The sequence below is a fragment of the Bombus vancouverensis genome, chromosome 1, assembly GCF_051014615.1.
Source record: "Bombus vancouverensis nearcticus chromosome 1, iyBomVanc1_principal, whole genome shotgun sequence".
In the NCBI taxonomy this organism is placed as follows: domain Eukaryota; kingdom Metazoa; phylum Arthropoda; class Insecta; order Hymenoptera; family Apidae; genus Bombus; species Bombus vancouverensis.
In genome coordinates, this window is record NC_134911.1 from 11385504 (window position 1) to 11408756 (window position 23253).

Below are 23253 nucleotides of genomic sequence, written 5' to 3' on the forward strand. Positions count from 1 at the left end.
ATATACACGAAGTAAAACGATAACATTAAAATTCCCTACACGGCTCAATTTCTGTAATTATTTTATTTACTTTTTTTCATAATTTTTTTTCAAATTTTAAATAGAGTGTATGTATATATCGAATCATAAATAAAATATGAAAAAGAGAACATTTTGCAAATATTCTCATTATTAAGACAATTATTATAATTCTAAAATTCATAATTTTGGAACACATGATTGACATCATCTGTATTTTGTTTATGATCAGTCACCGCCTATTGGCATATGATATCATTGAAGCTTATAAGTGAGAATGTAATGAAACGTAACAAAAAAATTTGTGCCCTCTAATGACGACTTAATTTTTCTTGAAAGTAGTGTTTACATGGTTTTCGACTATTTCAAACATGATGAAACATAAGTTACCGGAAAATTGGAGTATACGGAATTCAAAGAGATATCCGCATAAAATATATTATTTTAATGAAAAAACAAAGCAATCATCTTGGGATATCCCGACAGAAGATCAGACAGAACAAGTAATTTGATATTTCATTTTCTTTTATTTTTAATTAATACTAATGGTAATAGGAAGTGGATGATATTTTATTAGCCCTTTTAAAATTGTACTGCCTGTTCTAACCTATAGATTATAGTAAGTTATCTTTATTATATATTTTTGCATATTTTTAGCTAGTAATACTTCTCATATATAATTTAATTATAATTCATAATCTCTGTTATAATTATAACGTAAAAAATTATTTGTTTAGGTTGAAAAGAAATTAGGTCGATCTGCTAAAAAACGTAAACAATCACAAAAAATGAACTTACAAAATGATGAAGATAATGAAGCACAGTTTACTGTTTCTGAAAGAAATCCATCTGAAGGGAGTGCATCTGATAAAGAGATCACAAGAAGAAATATACTTACTGCTAAACGTTTCCATAGGCAAACACAAACTAAAGCTAATGAAGGAAAGGAAACACCTCAAATGAAAGAAATTCGTCAGAAAATGTTAAAAAAAAGAGAAAAAATTATTTCTAGAAGTCCTCAGAGTTCCAAATCAACTAAAGATGTTTCAAAATCACCACCTTCAAGGCTTGGCAAAATTAGTCCACTGTCACAAAAAACTGATGTTTATACATACTCAAAAGAATCTTATACGCCACAAATGCAAATACTTTTAGAAAAAAGAGAGGGAAGGACATCAAAAAGCAATCCTAAAAAAAAGACAGAGGAAGACAGAAGCAATGTGATATATAAAGGAGAAAATCCAATTAAGACACGGTTAAGAAATCAAAATGTATCTAAGCAAAAAAGTGTTTCAGAGGTTTCATCTCCCTCAGAAAGCAGAAGCCAGAGAGAAGTACAAAAAGGTCCAAAAGTTGGTTAGTATGTGGAAGAAAAAGTTATACTATGTTATTTTCTATAGTTTTTTTATGTACATGGTTAAAGTTAAAGTCAAAAAATACTAATGTAAATCATATATTACATAGCCATAGTAATAGAAAAAATATTGGTAGGCAAAAGAAAAAGCAGCAATTTGGGTGAAGATATTCCAAAAGTGCAAGGTCAAAAGTCTATGAAAACAAATTTAGGAAAAGAACGTATGGAAAGATTGAAAACAAGCCTATCATCACAGCAGTGTGATGATAATCTGAGTCATAATAGTCCTACAAGTTCTACTCCTGCAAAGAAATTTAGTAAGTGTTGTAACAATGTTTTTGATGTCATAAATTAAAGTTTATTCTTAGTATTTAATTTCTTGAACAATTATAGACATGCCATGCATTTTTAAAAATACACAAGTTAGATTGGAACGTTTGGAGGAGACACATGTAAATAATAAGATTGCTAATAATAAAAGTGTATATACTCGTGAGATAAAGGGAGCAGCAAATGCATCTAAAGATCCAATAACAACTGTAGATAATATAATAAAATGGGCCTATGAAGATTCTGTTTGTGAAGAAATGCCCATGCCAAGTGTTTATAAAGACGCGGAAGTTAGATTGGAACGCTTGAGAGAGAGATGTTCGAATGATAAGATTGCCACTAATACAAATTTAAGTCCTCCCAAAGTAAAAGAAACAGCAAATGCATCTAAAAATCTAATAACAACTTCAGATGATTTAGTAAAGTCAGCCTATGAAGATGCTTTTTGTGAGGAAATGGACTGGGAACCATTGGAAGATGAAAAAATTATGTTTGAAGTAATGTCAAGTACTTTTATAAATTTTATTCAGTTGTCATATATAGATTATTATAATGAATAATAGATATACAAATGTTAAAGTATGGCTTATATTTACATTATTTAGGTTCAAGCTGTTAGAACTCAACTTTGTACAGAAAACAATGTAAATACAACTTGCAATATCCCTAGTAATACTTCGAAATATCCCTTATTATCAGAACAACAAGCAAAAAGGCATTTGTATATTGTTGTTGATACAAATGTTTTTCTGTCAAATATTGATGCTGTTGAATTGGCAAGGGAAGCTATTTTTAAAACTTATGATCATTCAATAATTACAATACCATGGACTGTTATACGTGTAAGATTCCATATTTTTTTATTTATTTTGCTATTTCCTAACATTTGTAGCTTTCATAAATAATCTATTACAGGAGCTTGATTATATTAAAGACGATAATGGTAAATCAAGACCAATATCATTATGTTTCAATGCAAGGAAAGCCATCAATTACATTAATAAACTTTTCTCTTCTAAACAATCTTACGTAATTGGTCAAACACCAGAAGATGTTGCAAAAAATAAAGAAAGATTTTCTATCGACTGTCCAGATGATGAAATTCTACAGACTTGTTTACAAATTCGTGATTTAGGGAAATCCGTGGTAAGTTATAATATAACATACTGTTATCAAAATATTTAAATGTGACTTTATATTTTGGTTCTTTATTATTCAGGTACTATTATCTTATGACGTAAATCTTTGTAATAAAGCGATGATTTATGATATTGTGACACTTGGAAGAAATGATCCCCTTGAAAAAGTCGACTATCTTAATGCCACCAATGTAAATAAACCATTGTCTAATTCTAATAATGGAAATCGAGAAAGAATCAGTTTGAATTCCACATCAATTATGTGTGAGGAATTGCAGTTATCTGATGAAATATATGAGGACATAAAAAGTGTTATAAGAGACTTTCTAACAGTGGTAAGCATAAAGATGATATATGTTATAATTAGGTAATATAAGAGAAATATATTATATATGTCAAACCATCGTCGTAATATACGGGTCCGGGTTGATATCGGAGTAAGGATTTGGGGTATGCGATGAACCTTCACTGAAACTATCCATCTTCTTACGCAGTTGAAGTGACGTTTATTAACACAAATAAGGATATTACAGAGTTGACAAGGAATCGCGATGATTAGGCATTAGTGACACTGGTCTAAGACTCGATAACGAACCCGCGGTCAATGGGATAGTTGGTTTAATTTTTCGTCAAAGTCTAAGTTGGAATTTATATCAAACGTGGAGTAATCACAGATAGTAAGGCGTTAGTTAACTCGTCAATGAACTCGTACACTCGTTCATCCCGTGACCGCGGCTACGTTCGGCGACTGATTGTTGCCTCGAGCCCAAGCTCATTATCACAGATCTCAAACAAATACAATTGGATAGAATAACGACAATTGTTTAATTATGGCTATGGTAGACTTTAGATTATAATTTTACGGATTTTCCCGAAGTTCCAAAGGGAAGGCTCCGGTGTCCTTTCATCTCCGACATATATACAGGGTGGTTGGTAACTGGTGGTACAAGCGGAAAGGGGGTGATTCTACGCGAAAAAAGAAGTCGAAAATATAGAATAAAATTAAAAAAAAATTTTTTTTTTAATTTTTTCATGGAGACAACGATCTACAGTGAGATCCGTTACAACGAGACGTGATAAAGTGCTCGCGTACCGAGCGAAAATTCAAAGTCGATTTTTTCGAAAACAAAGCCTCAAACGAAAAATTTTTATTCTATATTTCCGACTTCTTTTTTCGCGTAGAATCACCTCCTTTCCGCTTGTACCATCAGTTACCAACCAGCCTGTATATATATGAATTAATAGTAATTTTTTTACAGATAGTCAGTAAAGAAATGTATGCTTTATATGGATCATCTTGGGAAAAATATGTTATTATAAAACCACCTTGGACAACTGTGACTGTTTTACAGTGTGCTGTAAAACATTGGATAGCTGCTACAAGTGAATCATTTCGAAGAGCAGCAGAATATATTTTGAAAGAATTATTACAGATATTTAAAGATATATCTGGTAATTTTGTTTCTATATTTTGAAAAAGATCATCGTTTCGGAGATTTTTATTAATGTTTAAATATTTTTCTCTTTAAGGCCCAAAGACTTTGAAGGAAAATAGTTATATCTTAGACAAATTTAATGATTTGGCACAAATGGTTAATATAGATAAACATTCAGTTTTAATGTTACGAATATCTAAAAAAATTGATGTAATTATTCTCACAATTTCTTCTATTAATATCATTGTAAAGTATTCTGAAATAATTTGCATTTTCTTAACGGTATCATTTTTTAGGAGTTAAAAGACAAATGTCGTGAATATGAATCTCAAATAAATAATCACAAACTATGTAATGTTATCGGAGTTGAAAATGATGTCGAGGAACAAGAACGAAGAGCACAGAAAGCTTTTCAGTATTTTGAAGCAGCATATGTTTACGCCCGGGATATGACGTAAGTTTTCTAATTATATTTGTTTATGATGTATTATTGATATTTATTCATTTATATGTACAGTGGTATAACAGCCAAAACAATAGGAATGCCTTGCACTTTGCATTACAATGTTCCTAATCCAGTTCCATCTGTAGAATTTATAAAAAAAACAATACCAGAAATTGCAATGAATGTAAATAAATTAGAATGCAATCTAAGCGCGTAAGTTGTTTATTAATAAATTATTTAACCACTCTTTTATATGTATACATAGTAACAACCATATTTTATTGCAGTGTAATAGAACAAGTCAAAAATTCTTGTACGGATTATCGAACACTGATACATTTATATCAGACATTGATAACGTTTCTTCCTGAGAATGCATTAATAGCACTGAAGTTAAACGATGTTAAAATAGAGCCTCTTGATGTATATTGTTGCGTGAAACGAAAGGAGGACGTACTGAATAGAGGTCTACGTCAGCTCCAAGAACTCAATATTCATTTTAGTAGATTAGCAAACTACTGATGTACATAGATGTTATAAACCGACTAAAATTCTTCTGAATTCAGCTACATCCGTTTTACATAATGTATATATACAAGCTTTTGTTCAATTCAGTGGTTTAGATATCACATATGTATAACATAATGTAATATTGTTTGTACGGTGCATGGTGTTTTTTCACGTAAAGTATTAACACCACAAACACTTTTACTAATATTTCTATATTATAATACAAGAAATAACTTTTGTACAAGGTGGAAAATAAAAATGCACAGCCAGAATAGCAATAGATATCAAATAATGTTCCCTGGCAATTTGTAATAAAATAATTTGACAGTGCTCTACCGATCGAGCATTATCTCTGTAAATTTAATTTCTATACAACTTTGGAAATCCTCCTGGAGGTGGTTGCAGCCAGTTTTCTTTCGAATAGGAGGTGTGTTGTGTCTCGATTACGTGAAACGTGTAAGCGTGCCTTGATTTATCGTTTTTGTTTGGATGTGAAAAATGTACTACTTGTCCGTGAATGAGAATGCAGGTTCCTTTGCTAACTGGGACTGGTCGAAAATTACTAAGCTGATAACAAGGTGCGGCTCTGTCGTAGACTAACAGTTCCTTGGATTCTGGATCCTTATTCCTTACATAACGTCGATGAACACCGCTCTTGTGAGAACCTGGTGCAATCCATAGACATCCATTTTCCTGCGTGGCATCTTCCAAAGCGATCCAGAAACCAACAAGCTTCACTGGTTCCGTGTACAAATATGTTGCATCTTGGTGCATTATTACTATTATGAAATTAATTTATATTTAGATGTTGAAAATTAAATTAATTTAACGAATACAAAAAAAAAAGTAAGAAATATTTGTTTCTCTTTACCTTCTGATCCAATTCCTGGATTTTTGTAAATATACATCGACTGACAAATGGCTGGTTCTTGATAATCCAATTGGAAAGCTGCTTCTTTAACTCTTTCATCAAAAGTATATTTTTTGAATGTAGGGTGAAGCCAGTGCAGGGCGTGACCTACCTGTAATTTTGTCAAAGGAAACATTTGATATTTATATAAGTAATTATTGTAAATGTTTATTATTATTTCAAATTAGTATCTTCTATTTTACCTTATTTAAGGACACTCGAGGATGAACTTTCAATTTTCCATTATCGTCTAAAGCTTCAGTCTCAAAGAACACACTGATTTTGTTACCACTGTCCAGAAAATATTTATCTTTGTTCTGGATAATAGATAAATTCGAAATGTAAGCGTCGTGTCGATGATACTTAAATAAATAAGACATTTCCTTAATTCAACCCGTACCTGTTGCAATTCTATCGTATTGAAAACTTTCCTCTCATTTTCCGGAGGTAAGTTGGTAGTGAATTCTTCTCCGCAAGATTTGAGTTCGTCGATCTCTTCCGGTTGAAAGAAATCTTCCAGGACGACGAAGCCATTTTTCTCAAACTGTGGACATGAAAATGTTTTATCTCGTTATTAATCATGCTAATAGTGACGAGTTCGGATGATTCATTTTCGTCTGTATCTTTCGAAAGAACACGATATGTTTGGCACTAAATACTATTGATATAATTTATACGAGCATAACATTGGACATAAACTGTTTTGTACATAAATCAAGCTTGGCTTGGCTCTAGTTTGTAAACGAGCTGCCGAAGCATTACCAATTCGATTATTCACTTTTGATATTAAATTACATTCATATTATTTATGGTATTTTTCTTATATTATATTTCTTTTCCAAATATTTAATTCGAACGTCAACAACAACAATTATAAGTATAAACATTTCCATTTCCCTGTTTAGTTTTTAATTTACTCCTAATTATTTTTCAAGTTTGACAGGTAATCTATTTGACGACATTTTTCATTCTCCAGCTATTTAAAATTTAATTTCAGGGATAATAAATACAGAATGCGATCGAATAACATATATAATTAGGCACGAGGTGATTCCTTATCATAAAATAAGAACAAAATATGCAATAAAATTGTTTAATTTAAGATATAGTTTACGAGAAGATCGAGTTTGAAAATTTATCAAGTATACTTGAACATGATTAATTCCAGACTCGATAGGACTAAATAATCAACAGCAGATCATTCTACGTATGAAAATAAGTCGAAAATGCAGAATAATATTTTTTCTCAAGACGCTTTGTTTCTAAGGAAAATAAATTTAAAGATTTATCATACGCGTGCACTATGTCGATTCTTAACTAAATATATTCGAATTTTATTTTCTGGAAAATGAAGTCCCGAACGCAAGAATTTTATTATTTATTTATATATTATATATATTACTCATTTTCGACTTACACTTATGTATCATTTATAAATATACTTGATAAATTTTCAAACTCGATTTTCTTTTAAAATATGCCTTAAATGAATAAAATTTTATTGCATAGTTTGTTCTCACTTTCTCATAAGGAATCACCTCGTGCTCGCTTGTACATGTTATTCGACCGCATCCTGTATAATAAGACAAGGAAAAACATAGAAGTTCTTTTCCAAAAAACTAACGATTTACCGAAACTAAAATTTCTTTTTTACTTCAGGACTTTCCCACCTTTCCTCTTTCCCTATACAGGAATCGAATAATTCGGATAGATTCAGGGGCCCGTGGAAAAATCTCATCCCATGTCACGGCTGAATCAGACGAATGAGCATGATTCGTCCGGCCCAGAATAGAAAGGCGCGCGCGTAGGCGTTCATTCTTCTTCGTGAATGGACACAGTGCAGCCTTTCGTGTTTCACGGGTCCGCGAGTCTGCGTTTTATGTGGTCATTAGACCAAAGTAAGGTCGAGACCCCAGGACCCAGTTGTTCTTTCGCGAGAGACCGTATCTGAACTTTCCCTTCGTCCACCATTCACCACTTTGATAACGTACAATTAAAGTTACGATTACAATGAATTCGTGTGTTCCCACGAACTTTCTATACGACGAGTGCGTCAGACCGATGAAATATAAACCGCTCAGGAAAAGAGTTTCACATTGATCAACTCCACAAATTCGAAAAAGATCAGACAACGGTGCAAACGTTATTCTTTAAGATTCACGTTTTCAATACCATTGTGAATCGGATTTTTGAAAGGCGTTGCTTGCGATTACAGTTCACACGAGGATGCACGTAGTATTTCGCTTTCGGTTGCATCTTAGCGAGGGAGGAGGAGGAGGAAACGGAGGAAAAGAGTGGGTTTGTAAGCGTTTGAACGAGACGCTGCAGCGAGACGAGAGAGTAAGGAGAGGTGTTTTAACGAACAAGGCGTATGTAGAGCAGAGAATGCGCGTATTAATCTTCTAGTTTGTAGAAAGCGCGCGTCACTTTTAATTGCCGCTCGATGCGCCAAGTGGCAATTAGAAATGCGCAACGTGGCGGGAATGCGGGACGTTTGTATTTTCACGCCGAACTATTCATTCACCGATTACTAGAATCACGATATTATTGATTCCTTAATCGCCGTATTTCAATATACGTTGGATCGATGTATTTCCTATCAAATTTAAGTACCATTCATTTATTTTGATTGCCACTATGTAATTGTATAACAAATCCCTGTAACTTGGTCCATGATTATCGTAATTATCGTTTCACAAGCTTTAAAAATTTGTTTTCGAACAGGCAAGTAGACTGTTCGTAGTTAAATACTTAAATAAATGTTTCAGAAACTTTTTTATTCGTTGGAAATTCATGTTCTCATAGGTGATGTTACAATTAGTGTGATAAATGATCTTCCGTTGTTATAAAGGATTAAACGCATCATTAAAGAGAAGAACGATTGCATGGGTAATTATTAATGTATTTAGTAAAAGGACATTGAATGTGAACAAGTCTCTTAAACCGAGCGTGACATCCCATTAAAGAAATTAGCTGTTCTCTTTCTCTTTGCTAGAGGCATCGTGGTATTTCCGTTTCAAGAGATCGCGTGGGAGGACCAAGAATGACGTTTCGTCGTCCAAGAACACGGATGTAATACGCGTTGGCCTCCCTTGGTCGTTTAATCGTCACCTTAACCGGAATCTAAAAATGGATCGCCGGATCACAGCGTTGACCACGTGCATCCGATTATTATATATACGACTTATATATGTCTCGATCAGCGATTGGAAATTGTTTGACCGACTATATTGTCGTTAATAACGATATTAATGTCTAATATATATATATAAATATAATAATTAGACTATGCAATTATTTTTATGCATTTATTTAAAGGGAAATTTAAAGATGAAAAAATGCGCAGGGTTACAAAGTAGAGTTCTCATCGTGATATTAGGTGAAATAAACTTTTGTCTAGATTCTGTTGTTTCAATCGTGTTTGACAAAAATACGACTTTGCATAAATATCTGCAATCTAGCGGTCGTATTTGTCTGCCTCTGTTAAAATTTTACTCTAAATCATGATGTATTTTTGTATTCATGATTATGTGTACATATATAATGTACAATTTACCTATGTAAAATAAAGCTGTGATAAAATGAGTTGCCACATTTTTCTATAAAGAATAATTATGCGCTAACGCGATTTTAACTTGGTACAAAATTATTTGGACACAATTTACACGATTTGCGAATTTCGAGCATTAGTGAAATAAAGCCAGAAGTAACGATGATGTACTTAACAAGCGTATTAATTGCAGAGATAATAACTGTGTGTTGGTAAAACGTTGAATAAATTGACAGATCGTTTCATTATTACAAATATTGAATATTATCGTAATATTATCAAGACAAACAGTTAGTTAACTACTTAAACACTTCTACCAACAAACATTGCGATGAATCCGCCGGAAAGTCGTCTGTTAATAATAGTGACATAAATTATGCAACGATCACAATTTAGGTAAATTATTTCACTCGTTATTGTTTGTACAACATTCCGAATGTCATCATTCTTCCGAAGGATTTCCATGAAAACAATTTATTCAATTGTCAGACGCTCTGAATAGGTACAGAAAACAAATACTAGTAACGCAGATTGATACTACTTTCCGCAATGGAATATTTCAAATCGATCAATTATACGCGTAAAACCTAAGCGTAACAGTGATTCTACGAAGATATATCAATAACGTTGCGTAGTATACAAATGAATAATTTCTTGTGATCGAATGAAATCTTAGTTACGAAGGATTAATAATACAAATGTCTTAAAAACGTTAATTACTTAACAGAAATTACTTAAATATTACCATTATTCAGTAGATATCAACAATTTCATTTCAACGTGCAATCATCTGCAAAAGAATTTATTTCTTTTATTAAATCCTTTTGTGATCTCTGCTAACTATATACCTACTTGCATTAAATATCTTGCGATTCCTATATACATTTTCGGACTTATTTCAAACATTGCCAAAATAATTATGATAGTTGAGACTCATAATATTAATGAAATTTCAAAATATTTTGCATAACATATACAATATAAACATAAAAAATATTTACAAGCGTTCAAATACTTTCACGAATATATAAGAACGGTTAACGTTATTCTATATCGATTTGTTTGGGACGTGGTCCATAGTAGAAGGATGCTGACCTCCCTGAAACGATAGGTCGGGCTCGATTATGCCAGTCTTCTCCGATAACGGCACCGGCCATTGGTCTCTCAGCTCTGATTTCGTCGTCTCTTCCCTTTCGACAGAGACACTGTGTCGTTGGGATTCGCTTTTAGCGAGCCCGTATATAGCGTCGTGATCGTACACCGGATCATTCGATCGGCGAACGAGGCCTGGTGACCTTTGATAGGGCGATTAAGGATCGCGATCGATCGACTGCTACTTGTTTTTCTTTCGCGACGCGGCCGCTACTTGTAAACAAGCCAAAGAATATTTCAATGCTCGTAGATAGTCGAAACGAGAATACCGAGTCTTCGTCGCTTTTATTCTAGACTCCGATGTATCGTCGAGACGATTTATGATATCGAGCGTAATTTTTTGATACAGTGTGTTCGCGTTCCATGGTATCTCGAATGGGAGTTTAATTTCCGATAGAAAAATTGGATGGTTGAACTTGGAGGAGATTGTAATTTTCTACATTAATTATACGAAATTTGCTTTTCTGAGATATATGTTGATTAGTAAATATGGAATATTGTTTTAGGAATAAAGATTGAATTTGTGGAGAAGTACTTAAAATGTCGGCGACACGAACTGAATTTAAACGAATAATCTCAACGCTAAAAAAGGTAGAACGCTTATTAAGAGGCAAGGTAAGTCGTTTAAAAACACGAGCTGAATTTATACGATCTTATCTGATCTTACGTTGTACCTGCCAAGTTTCACGAACAAAGCCACAAGAAGAGCCAACAAAAATATTACATTCACTTCACGAACACAATATCTATCTTCTAATCAAAAAAATACAAATTTCACTGTATACTATCGTACGTTAACAAATTTTCTCTTTACCTACAAATTCTAACAAAAATACAAAACAAGATAAAATGCAAAGATAAAAAAAATTAACGACTGACAGGAAGAAAAATGATTTTCAAAATGTATGTAACTGACAAGATAAGAAGCGACTGTCGGAATATCGGAGAATTTAAACGCGGCAAAGTTCCACGTGGTCGCTATGGCGCGAACATTCTGTCGGACCTTGACTTCTGTTCGAAACAAGGTAACGGAGTCGTGAGCAGCTAACTCACCTGCGAGCGGATATCCTTCATCCTATTATGTCCGTCACAGCCGGTCTCGGACTGGTCGGTGGGATTTGCTGCGCAGTCGAGCGACCCTATACGTCCGCGTCCACGACTGAATGCTACTACGAAATGACTAGGTGAACCGCGAAGGCTGTGTGACGACGGTTGACTCGGGTCGAGTCGTGTGGAATCGAATCGAGTCGGCCTACGCGGCGCCGAATCGTATAGAGTCGTGTTGGGTCGGGTCGGGTCGAGTCGAGTCATCATTTGAACGCGTACGCGCCACGCTATGCCATTGGCTCGCTTCTTTAACACGTGTACGCGATTACGCATGCGTCGATTATGAACTTTTTACGCGGTTCAGTCATTATGGGGCAAATATATTATATTGAGTTAAATATATGTATATACATAAACTCGCGAAAGTATTAGAACATTCGTAGACATCTTTTACAAATATATTACGTGCATTATACGAAGCATTTTGAAATTTTATTAGTATATACCGCGTGGTATCAGACTTGGCTATTATGGTTATGATGGAATGATTTCTGCGTTTAAAATTAATCCAAAGGAATGCTTCTACACACGGTTGTATTATTATTTGCCATATATTTTAACCTACCCAAGGTGCTTTGTTTTTTAACGCCGTTACTGTTCTCGAATTTTTATCTCTCAATCGCGCTCCCGTTTCAGCGAATAAGCAAATTTTCGGTGGCTCAAGAAAAATATTGATGTATGAATCGTGTTTGAACGACGGCTCTCTCGTATTCTTTGTAAACTTAAGGGACTTTTTATGGTAGGAAAATACTATTTTATATTCTTTATTTATGTAGTTCACATAATATAAATTTCAATAGTAATTCACGTAAAACACGTATCTACAGTCGTACGATATGGAATTTTGTAAATTTATTGGCTGATACAGGTCTAACGATAGATCCTAAACTCGTTACTGCTTACAATTTAATCTGTTCTCTTACAGTCAATTTTCAAATTTACCAATGAATCAACTTCCTTCACTCAAAACTCGAACAGTCTTCCTGTTACTCACGCTTGCTTTTAGCTTTTATTTTGAACTAAATTTACTCAGACGTTCCGCCTAAATGCTACCCCTTACGTTACCTCATCGTTTCTTTTCTAAACGTGACTCAGCCAAAGACACAATTATTCGAAGTATCAACAGAATCTCCCACGTTACATTTTCCTCAGAATCATTTCTATCCGGAGAAAATTTCTAACACACTGTCCTACGTTGATCTCGATATCCAGAATAATAACGTATACTGAATAATAATATATCCTGACACTTTTGTCCATTCTTACTATAACGACATATGAATTTTATCAAAGCATGACGACAATATTTTTTATATTAATGAAGACAAGTAATTTCGAATAAAAATATAACAATTGCTCTCGACTTCTATAAACTTCCTGTTCTTCGATCCAAAATATGCGAGATGCAACGAATTCCCATGTTGTTACTCATTTGTTTTTCGAATGAAATGAGTCTCTCCAATTGAGATTCAGACGAATTGGACGTTGATAATCGGCGAATTACGTACTCGTTAAATCATACAGCTTTCTTCATAAAAGTATTCTCAAGAACGTTGCAGAAATTCACAAAAAAGTTCGTTGAATAGAAACAGAGATAGTCAGATACCACTTTTCTCTTTTATTTCTATTCGACAACGTAGGTTATTTCTTACTTGTTTAAAATCCAAACGAGATAAATTAAACGAACATTTTTGTTCTTTTTATTTTCTTTTTGGACAATATAATATCTTTTCTCGTTTACTCAGAATCCAAATGTGATAAACCGAATTAACACCTTCCTCTTTCTCCATTTTTCTTTTTCTTTTTCGTCTCTATCTAAAAAAAATATATATATAGATATATAGTTTTGCTTGTTTATTTAAAATTTGAACATGACATAAATTTTTCTGCTATCGTTAGAAAATGATGTTAGATGAGAAAAAGCGACACAAAAGTATTAAAGGCAACGCGTATCTTCACTGATCGGAGTATTAAGAATTTATGAATGTACGGTCCTATTTGAAAATATCTGTTTGAGAATGTCAGGCAAAAAGTTATTATTCGTCGCGATTGCCGAAATGGAACGAGCAAAAAAGCTGACGGGACGGAAGGGTTGAAAACACCGACACCCTATTCATCCCGTGTTTTTATCAAGTCGCAATAATCGTTTACGTTTTCGTTTTCTGCCTGCGACAGAGCCTTCCGCGTCCGGCGTCGGCCAATAAAATAAGATTTTTGCTCGTAAGATTAACATATTAACGAGTGACGCGCGAAACGAACTTCCCACCTTGCGCCTCTTCACTTTATCCATTCTTCTCTCTGGTGAGAGAATGTAAAAAACTCGAGGGACTTCCAACGCGATCCTTTCATTCGCCTAAAGGGATGGAAAGAATAGAAAAGGAAGAACGTAAAGGTATTACGTTTAAAAAAAAGATTGAGAGTCCCGTTAACGATTAACGATATTCGCGTTCTAGCAAAGCATGAAAGTGCTAAACTCGTTAAATAACTTGAACAAGTTTACGAGATAAGCGATAAAACTGTAACGTTTGATGTTTTCTGCTCCGGTGAACACGTACGCACGCATATCTATTCGGCAAAATTTATCGTTACCTTAAATCTGTAAAGATATCTAATAATTAAGGTAACTTATCAACTAAAAGTGCAAAAATTCCAAGGAACACTTCTGATACGTGTACTGTTTAGAAAGAATCAATAAAAGTTCAGCGGGATGTAACAAATATTCTTGAACAAAAGAAAGAAACAGAGAAAACATAGTAGAAAGCACAGAGAGCGTTGGAAAACGTAAAAATAGAGATATCACGAAAAAGCGACGTAAAAATGCAAGGAATAAAAAGACCTCTTTTTATCAAGAAAAACTGGGACACTCAAATCACCGTGTATTCGCTCGAATTAATTTCTTCTTCATGCAAATTAAAAATTATCTACAGGTATTGCACGGTAAGAAGAGTGTAAAATAAGTTAAACCGCTATCTTAGCAAAACTATAGATCCGTGTAAAATTTTTCTTCCGACTTTCATGTTCAAATTTCCGGTTGTACGTGAATCTTACGTTTTTTTATATGTTTGATTAATTTCAGGAAATCGATCGCGTATATGAGATAGATCACGTATACGTAGACGAGCGAGTTGCCGATTCATCCGCGCAGTGTATCACGGGAAATGACCCCGGCGGCGATGATTTCCCCGAAAGAAATAATTTATCCGCATCAAATCGCGCAGAAGAACGATTTATCCGTCCCGCGACGCGGACTTTCCGCGCTGAAGAAATATATTACATGGCTTATCGCGACCTGACTATATTTCCAGCCAGTAGTATATCAGTACAGGTGACGCGACCTCGTGGCCCTTATATCTGGGCATGTTTATGCAATTTCATATTTCTATGAATGGAAGTAAAGAAGTGGTTCCTAAATAGATATTTGTTGCCAAGCTCGTTAAATGTTAGAACGAACGTTTTACCTTGAATATATGTAACAATAAAAGAAATTTGTAATGCGCGAAAACGTATAAAACATCGAAAGTATACCTTTTACCATATTTATTAGATAAAACAATTTTCTACTTAAGTTCCATATTTTACATTATTATTATTGTATGTATATATATATATATGTCGGAGATGAAAGGAAAACCGGAGCCTTCCCTTTGCAATTTTGAGGAAGCCTTCTAATGCTTTAGCCTAGATTTTATCATAACTGTAATTAAGCAATTGTCATTTGTAATTGTTTGACATTTGTGAAAGCGAAAGTGGGTTCGAGGTGACAACTGGTCGCCGAACGTAGCCACGGTCACGGGATAAACGTTTTGCCTGACGAAGGTGTGGATCGGTTGTATTGTTCTCCCTAGAAACCACATAGAATTGTACTTTAGAGATGTCGATATAATGGGACACACGTTGTATTAGGAATCAATCTCCAGACAGAAATTGCCTAGTATCGGCGTTTGGATCTTTCTCGATGTTTCCAAAGAGTATACAACAAACTTTTGACAGAAATTGCCTAGCAACAACGATTGGAACCTTCTCGATGTCTCCAGCGAGCATCTAACAAACAAATGCAGTCGTATAGCGAAAAAGATTTTCATCAGATATTCATTCGTGTGATCGCCTTGGAAAGTGATACATCAAGTAATTTACCGAGTGATTCAGCAAACGTATTTTTGTGTTATAAAAATTATTTTGAGTTATCCCGTTGACCGTGGATTCGTTTGAACCCCGGAACATTGTTAATAGCGTAAATTAAATTCATTATTCGTAAGATATATTATCCGTTCCTCTTATTGTTCGTTAAAACTTATTATTCTTTAATCTAATTATTAATTAAACTTATCATTTGTTAATCATATCATTTATTAAACTCATTATTCATAGTATTTTGTAAAATCTTGTTTATTCGCGAAAATATATTCTCTGTTTTGTAAAACAATGGCTAATTCAAATGAAGAATCATTACGCGACTTAAATCCTAATGATAACCCGACATTATATATAAAATATGAGTTAGCAGAAATATTCAAAGTCTAACCATTCGTTACGCTACTTACATTGGGAATTAAAAGATGTTTCCAATCACGGCACGGTGTTGATCGGTGACGTTTTACCAAATTTTTGAACGCGATTAAAATAAGATCAATTTCATGGGCCAGAAAATTCTCGACTACGAGAGTAGCAAGAATAACATTGCCAGAGAAAAATTTGCAAGCGCAATATAATATTTCGCGAACGTTAAATGTAATGGTGCAGTATATATTTCAATCTATTGCAGCTTTCAGAACAAGATACATATATGAAATAAAATTTGCATAGCAGGCAATATATACGCTCACCGTGGGTCCCAGGTAGAAAAACGATTAGACTTCCTTTGGTTGCGACACGAACGAGGAAAGCCGCTCGAAATCAAGAGACTCGACCGGAATAAAGTTCGCAGGAATTGTGGCGCGCGCGGGTGCCATTTGACTGCTAGCCAAGCCAGACGCCGACTTAGTTTCTTTTTAGACCGTAAGGCTTAGCTGGTGCAGCATTATTGCGCTATTAACGCCGGGTCGTCGTTGGTGCAGCTGCCCGGAACGAGATGCAACTACCCTTTCGTATCATCCATCCCTCCTCTCGAGAAAGGGGCAGGTTACGACTATTTCTTGATAATCCGGATAACCTGAAGCGGATGTACAAGTTGTGGGGGAACGTTGGTATTTTGCCAAGGACGCAGTGTCGGAGACTTTGGTGGTTAGGCACACCTGAACGGTCCAAACTATTTGCAATTCCTTCTCTTCTAACGTGTTATTGGCTGTTTTGGTCGGTGTCCCTCGTTTTGTTAAAGCTTTTGGTAAATCTTAAGGATAGCAAGAGATCGTGTTTTTAGTCTTCGACGATTGATAAATAGCGTTTGCTAATTTTCACATTAAAGTTGTGCAATTTTCTACGGAGCAAGTCAACGACGAGTAACGTCTTGTTTTCGAGTGAAAAGTAAGAAAGACGGATAAGAATTGGGGAAACGAACACAGCAGGAATTGGATCGGCAGATATTCGATTCGGGGCAGAAGAAAAGAAACAAGGACACAATAAAACAGCAAGCGAAAGGAAGAAAATACGATCGATTAAAAAAGAGGATAAAAGAAAGAATGAAGCGGATTGGAAAGCGAGGAAATGATGTAAGGACGAGGGGGAAGAAAAAAGATAAAAGAGGGATAAACGGCGAGAACTGGGTCGTAAACGTTCGTTTTAGAGGGATGACGGGATAAGAGACACTGATAGAGAACGAGAACCAAATAGAAGACGAGGCACGGAGAAGTCTAACGTATGTACGAATGAGAAAGGATAAAACAGGGGATTAGGGGAACGAAAGAGGACGAAAAAAGAGGCGGAATGTGGAAAAGGTAACGCTATAATAAAAGGAAAATAAGAAAGACCCGATGAAAGAGAATTCGGGAAGCGAGATTGATGAAAGGTGAGAGGAAGGATGAGGAAAGGGAGAGGGGATGAAAAAAAAGGAAAATGACGCGGTACAAAGCGGAAAACGAGAGAAACGCGTGAAAAGAGGAAGGAAAGAGGTAGCAGAAACAGGAGGTAAACGAAACAAGGATAAAGAAACACGCGGCTCGACTAACAAAAAGAGAAGCTTTATTCAAAACATCCCATAAAAGCTGCCAGTAATAGAGAAACGCATTCGAGCGAACAGCTTTCTCATTCTGTTTCCTATTTTCGCATTTACGATCACCGTCGAAGAATACACGCGCTATTGTTCCTTTCGTTCCTGTTTATTAAATCTGCTAAGATACTTTATTTCATGCACGTAACGTTAGAATGATCGTCGAGAATGTTCTGATCACTTTTCAGAGTAATTCACCCAAGAATTATTTAACAGCTATTTACTATTACAGGATTTTAAAAAATAGATCATTTCTAATAAACTAGAAACATTCGTATGTATAGAATGTACACGGAACAGTTGTTCGCAGGCAACAGAGTCGTGAAATAATGGGGCAGAAAATCTGGTTTAAAAATATTTACATCTAACAATACTTCGAGTTTATGATATTTATGCTGTACGGTGTTGTTGGCCGTAGCAGAATAGCGAGATAGAAGTGGCACAAGAATTGTAGCCGAAAGAGTTAAGGCAAAACGCTGAATAAAAGTGTCATACGAACGACGAGGTGACCACCGTGTATGCGAAGCAAAAACACAACAAAAGGGAAAGACGAGGGCGAAACCGGAGAAAAGCAGAACTTTATTCGAAGCTCGTAGGTGGCCAATCTCGTAAAAACCGTCACTGGTAACAAGGAAACGGCGCGACCGGATCGAACCGATAATACGAATTCTGTACGAGAAGAAGCGAGAGACGTTAGCCCGCGTGGGGTGAATTTGGCTCGGGTTGATATTGAACTAATTATCCGGATTAGCGTACCGGCTGGTAACGCGATTTCTGGATTATATTTATTGACTGGAGACTACGGGAACGCGGCCGTATTCCGCGGCGGCTTTCATAATCCGGGATTCGCTTTAAAACGGATTTCCCATCGAGCAGCGAATATAAAATTGTCTTAGAGAAATTTGATTTCCTGTCGAGACTCGCATGGTTCGTCGATTATTTGTCATTTTTTAAGACGAGTTAGTTAAACCGGTAGGATTTTTCTATAGTAAACGACTTCCGCTTCATGAGATATGGTACATCTAAATGACACCATTGTGTTCCCTGATATGCTGTCTCCTCTCCAGTTAAATACGTCAGCGTTATTCGGACGAAATCAAGCAGTTCGTTGCATCAATTAGCTCACCATACGATCTGTAGTCAATTTAACCGCGTAATAGTAAAGGATTTTTCCTGTTCACAATCCTTCTTCAAGTACAATATTAATAGAACATTGTCAGCCATAAGTTTGTATTATTTAATGTTACAATTTGTAACGGAGTTGTATACTAAAGGGCTGTATACCTGTGAATAATAATAATAATAATGATAATATCCAGTAGTCAAACATTAAGTTGACCAGGGGTCGTTAATCAAGCGTGATACAAAAATGCTGCTTTGTATAAAATTAAGATTGCGATATTACATCCTGCAAAGAGGAAAGAGTTGACGTGTTATTTAAATTTATAATAATTGCAGATTTTTCAAAAATTTACTATATTATATAAATTTTTAATATTTATTACATTTTGTACTAATTTATGTTGTTCTGTTATTTTGTGTTGATTTACTTAATTTACTTCTATGTGTATATTGTCGCTCAACAATTATTTATCAAACATGTGCTTACTGACTTAGCCGGTTATTAAGTAGGTTAAATATGTACTTTTTTCCTCAACCCTTTCAACCAAGGCGAAAGATTATTATTAAACTAATATATAGGTTGTCGTGAATTATTTATAAATGTTCCCTTAGTAACACATTTTTTCGTCATTCGAGAAAGTAATTGTCAAGTTCAGAAACTTCCTACCATTCCAGAAGAATAACTCAACATAATTATGGGTGAAAAGTCAGCTCTAAAGCTGAGAGAAGAAAGGGAAGAGGCGTAATGCAACGAGGAAGAAGTCGTTTCGTTTGTCGCGTTTGCGAACGTTTCCCTGGAAAGTTTCCAATTTTAAGACGAATAAGGGTAATGCAATAGAGGATGATTAATCAATGAGTGTCTCTACGAGCAACTTTCTAGGTATTAATGTTGCGAATTATAAAGATATTATAGAAGAGGAGTTAATTAAACGTAGTTTCCGAGCAAGTGTTCTAATAGATGACCTGATATGTTCGAATAGATCTCGATACAATTTGAACAATCGATGCGCACGTGTTTGAAGGCTGACCATTAATATCAATAAGCAACGGGCTAAGGAGTTTGATTCGTAGGTTAATCAGTTTATTAGGAGCTTCGTTTAATTCGCCATCTTCGTTCTTCCTCGTTGATATATTTGTTTTCTGAATTGTTTCAGATTTCCTATACATAAATAATAATAATAATATTATTATTATATAGAAATTACTTATAGAAGTATTATTCCTTAAAAAGTGACGTAAGTCAAAATTGCCAATTTAAAAGAAAATCACACATAATTTCATATAACTTCATATAATACATATAATTTAATATGCAATAACACATAATTTCGTTAACTCGCTGGTTAAATCTACCAGCAAGTAGAATAGAGTGGTAGAAATACTTTTCATCGATAATTATTAATAACAAGAATGAAAACATTTGCGATCAGGAACAAACCTTAAAACTCCTATCTTCGCCATATCGAAACAATGGCTTTTCGTCGAAGAGTTCGAAGAGTTTCGTCTTAGCCTCCGGCAAAATCCATTCGTATCTTCTTCAAACAATCGCTTCAATCGGAACAAACAGGATTTTTGTCTCCGAAATAGATTTGCTTCCATTATTTCCATAAGAACAATGGAAATATGTATATGTGCATCTTACCTTACGGGGGAAATCGTATTTGCGTTCACTAACTCATCTCGAGATTTGATCGTACACAGTTGCAAACTAATAAAAAAAAATATCGATCTACATCACAACAGAAACAACGCACAAAAGCTTTCGTTCATTTTTTAACTGTGATGTCTCAAGCCTGAAAGTGACCCTAATGGAGAAAAAAAAGAAGTCGCTGGAAGTTCGTGTAATTTCTGCCGGATCACGAGGGCTAATGACGCGGCTAATAATTCACGAGTCCTGTGTGCGTTGATTAATTACGATCACGCATCGCTAATTTGCCCGAGTTTAGTCGAAATTTCGTCGTTTTCTGGAATGATGTGTGCGTGTTTGACGCACGTGTACCGAGCTTTTACATTGGCGATCACGTGCTGACTGCACGTGCATTGCTCACCGATCACGTGCCAAGTACTTGAAAGCAGCTTCGATTATCCCGCGAGATTTTGCCACGATCGTTGGGCACTTCTAATGTATTTTTATTTCTGAAAATAGACACGTTTATTTATAAAAAGAGGCTCGTAGAGTTAAATTTTCCTCGATTAGTTTTTCTAAGTTGAGATGATCTCTTGTACAGCGGCAGCGCAAGGAAATCTGATAATGGCCATTTTTGTGATTAATAGATTAATGTTTATCCTCCTGTAATTTAAATATTAGATAGATATTTATTTTTTATGCAAATTTCATCATCTATGATATGATTTTTTATTCGTCCAGATTTCATCGTCTGTATAAGTTTTTCAACTCGTTTCGAATAAGTGTTTCTTCGGTACGGAGACATTTCTCAACCTCTGTCGTCTTTTATCTACGTCTTCCGACAGTCGTTAGACAAAACAAAAATTAAACGAATTAGAATACGTATTTTTCGCGTTGTATCGAAAGACTGTATTATGAAATACAATTTCATACATATCGATAAAAAAAGTTCAAATCAAAGAAATACGATAGAAATGTTTTCGCTATACAAAATTCTCATTTTTACAATATATTTTTATTTTTATCAGATACAAATTGCTATTTCAGTTAGAACTACAGACTGTAAATGGATATATTCTCACTCGATTACGTTAGGAGCCATATAAAACGATACTTAAGGCGTATATGATTTATGCAAATTCTTCATGTAGGAACAACGTTTAATTTCAAGCTAAAGAAACACGTTCGTTTTGATCCTACCTGCCTATCGAACGTGATTGTTGTTGGCTCGTGTATTATTTATCTGGAAAAACGACGATCTTCGATTACGTAGAAGTATTACGGTAAAACACTCATACTGTCTCTTGACCTCAGATAAAATCAATGGTGGTCGACTGGATCGACCTCTAGGTCATCAGTACGATAGAAAGCAGCTCGTGTGCGCATTTTTTCGCTGTTACTCTCGTTTTTTTTTCTTTTTTATTTTCTGTTTATTAATATTTCGATACGATATTGCAGAAATTTGTCGTCATCGTGTCGACACGAAAGTTTCGTTTCATTGGCTTTTACTGTACGCTGAAACCGACTGCAATTTCCTTACTACGTGCGTTTATCGAATTTTTATATATTCAGCGTATTTATAACTCCGAGTCTGAGTAACTATTAAAGAAATTAATATACAAACGATTACGTTAGCGGAGGATTTTTAATTTCACTGACATCACGACGACAAGCATTCGGTTTATGACTGAAACATTATTGATTTATCGTGTTACATATTATCGATAGAAATTATTAATTCTAATCGAGACTTATACTCTTACGAATTTACCGATCCAGATATTAATTTTCACCGCGTTTATCCAGAAATAATTGTAACAAGCTAAGCCATTTTCTGCGACTTTCTCTGTTGAGAAGTAATCGTATAAGAGAAATGATAAATCGATAATCAAGGGAAATAAAAAATACTTAATTAACATCGAAAAGTTACAAAATTGATACTTCTCATATGAAATATATAATTTTGCACCTTTTGTAGTAATAACAAGCTTGGTGCATTCGTGCACATCGAATAACGCACTTAATTAATAAAGTAATAAATAACGTAATAATTAAAATGCATATACGCCGATTAATACGTCGAAATCAATTTTATCGTGTTTTAATACTTCACTATACATAGCTTTGATAATCATGAAAAATAATATATACTTTGTATCATCGTATTATCATATATCTACATTTTAATTATTACTTTGAAAATACAGATTCAAAAATAAGATTAATAATCGAGACCAAACCCCACCTTTTTTTCCACTATTCCAGCCTTCCAAAAAATCTGAAAAAATTCTGAAACGATCAGCAATATTCCTATCACGTTGTACGACCCACTATCTTCGAATTAGTAAATTTAATGATTTACAAATAAACATTCGAATCCCCTGGTCTTACAAGAAAAGTAAAAATCTGTG

General features: G+C 34.5%; 3 protein-coding genes and 1 long non-coding RNA gene across 6 annotated transcripts in view; 3 read left to right on the plus strand and 1 right to left on the minus strand.

Annotated features, from left to right (window-relative positions):
- The first annotated feature begins 245 nt into the window (after positions 1-245).
- Positions 246-5504, plus strand: Swt1 (Swt1 RNA endoribonuclease). 3 transcript variants are annotated; one of them, XM_033327065.2, is made up of 12 exons: positions 246-521; positions 756-1374; positions 1483-1689; positions 1766-2199; positions 2308-2544; positions 2618-2848; positions 2922-3176; positions 4101-4293; positions 4372-4487; positions 4574-4731; positions 4795-4935; positions 5010-5504. In XM_033327065.2, exons 1-12 carry the CDS (start codon positions 390-392, stop codon positions 5242-5244), a joined length of 2958 nt encoding a protein of 985 aa, XP_033182956.1. In that variant the 5' UTR covers positions 246-389; the 3' UTR covers positions 5245-5504. The 3 variants fall into 3 exon arrangements, with proteins under 3 accessions (XP_033182956.1, XP_033182957.1, XP_033182958.1); XM_033327066.2 differs by having other exon boundaries at positions 1510-1689; XM_033327067.2 differs by having other exon boundaries at positions 500-637.
- On the minus strand, positions 4929-12056 carry Phyhd1 (Phytanoyl-CoA dioxygenase domain containing 1). Its single transcript, XM_033327076.2, has 5 exons — positions 11898-12056; positions 6543-6686; positions 6346-6459; positions 6104-6254; positions 4929-6011 (listed from the first exon to the last, which is right to left on the minus strand). Exons 1-5 carry the CDS (start codon positions 11916-11918, stop codon positions 5593-5595), a joined length of 849 nt encoding a protein of 282 aa, XP_033182967.1. The 5' UTR covers positions 11919-12056; the 3' UTR covers positions 4929-5592.
- On the plus strand, positions 8002-9653 carry LOC143302824 (uncharacterized). Its single transcript, XR_013058634.1, has 3 exons — positions 8002-8276; positions 8358-9031; positions 9138-9653. It is a non-coding gene; the product is annotated as an uncharacterized LOC143302824 (long non-coding RNA).
- LOC117153495 (uncharacterized) overlaps positions 11109-23253 on the plus strand; it is a 28448-nt gene continuing 16303 nt past the window's right edge. Inside the window, exons 1-2 of the mRNA XM_033327603.2 lie at positions 11109-11272; positions 11351-11459. The gene's annotated coding sequence lies outside the window, so the exon portion shown is untranslated. The remainder of the gene's footprint in view (positions 11273-11350; positions 11460-23253) is intronic.

Bases quoted from the DNA above. Each gene is read 5' to 3' on its own strand.
- Swt1 (XM_033327065.2), top strand. From the start codon at position 390: ATGATGAAACATAAGTTACCGGAAAATTGGAGTATACGGAATTCAAAG. The intron at 522-755 runs GTAATTTGATAT...TTATTTGTTTAG, and splicing joins CAGAAGATCAGACAGAACAA to GTTGAAAAGAAATTAGGTCG. The intron at 4,294-4,371 runs GTAATTTTGTTT...TTTCTCTTTAAG, and splicing joins GATATTTAAAGATATATCTG to GCCCAAAGACTTTGAAGGAA.
- Phyhd1 (XM_033327076.2), bottom strand. From the start codon at position 11,918: ATGAAGGATATCCGCTCGCAG. The intron at 6,687-11,897 runs GTGAGTTAGCTG...TCATGTCCACAG, and splicing joins TGAAGGATATCCGCTCGCAG to TTTGAGAAAAATGGCTTCGT. The intron at 6,012-6,103 runs GTAAAGAGAAAC...ATTTCATAATAG, and splicing joins TCCAGGAATTGGATCAGAAG to TAATAATGCACCAAGATGCA.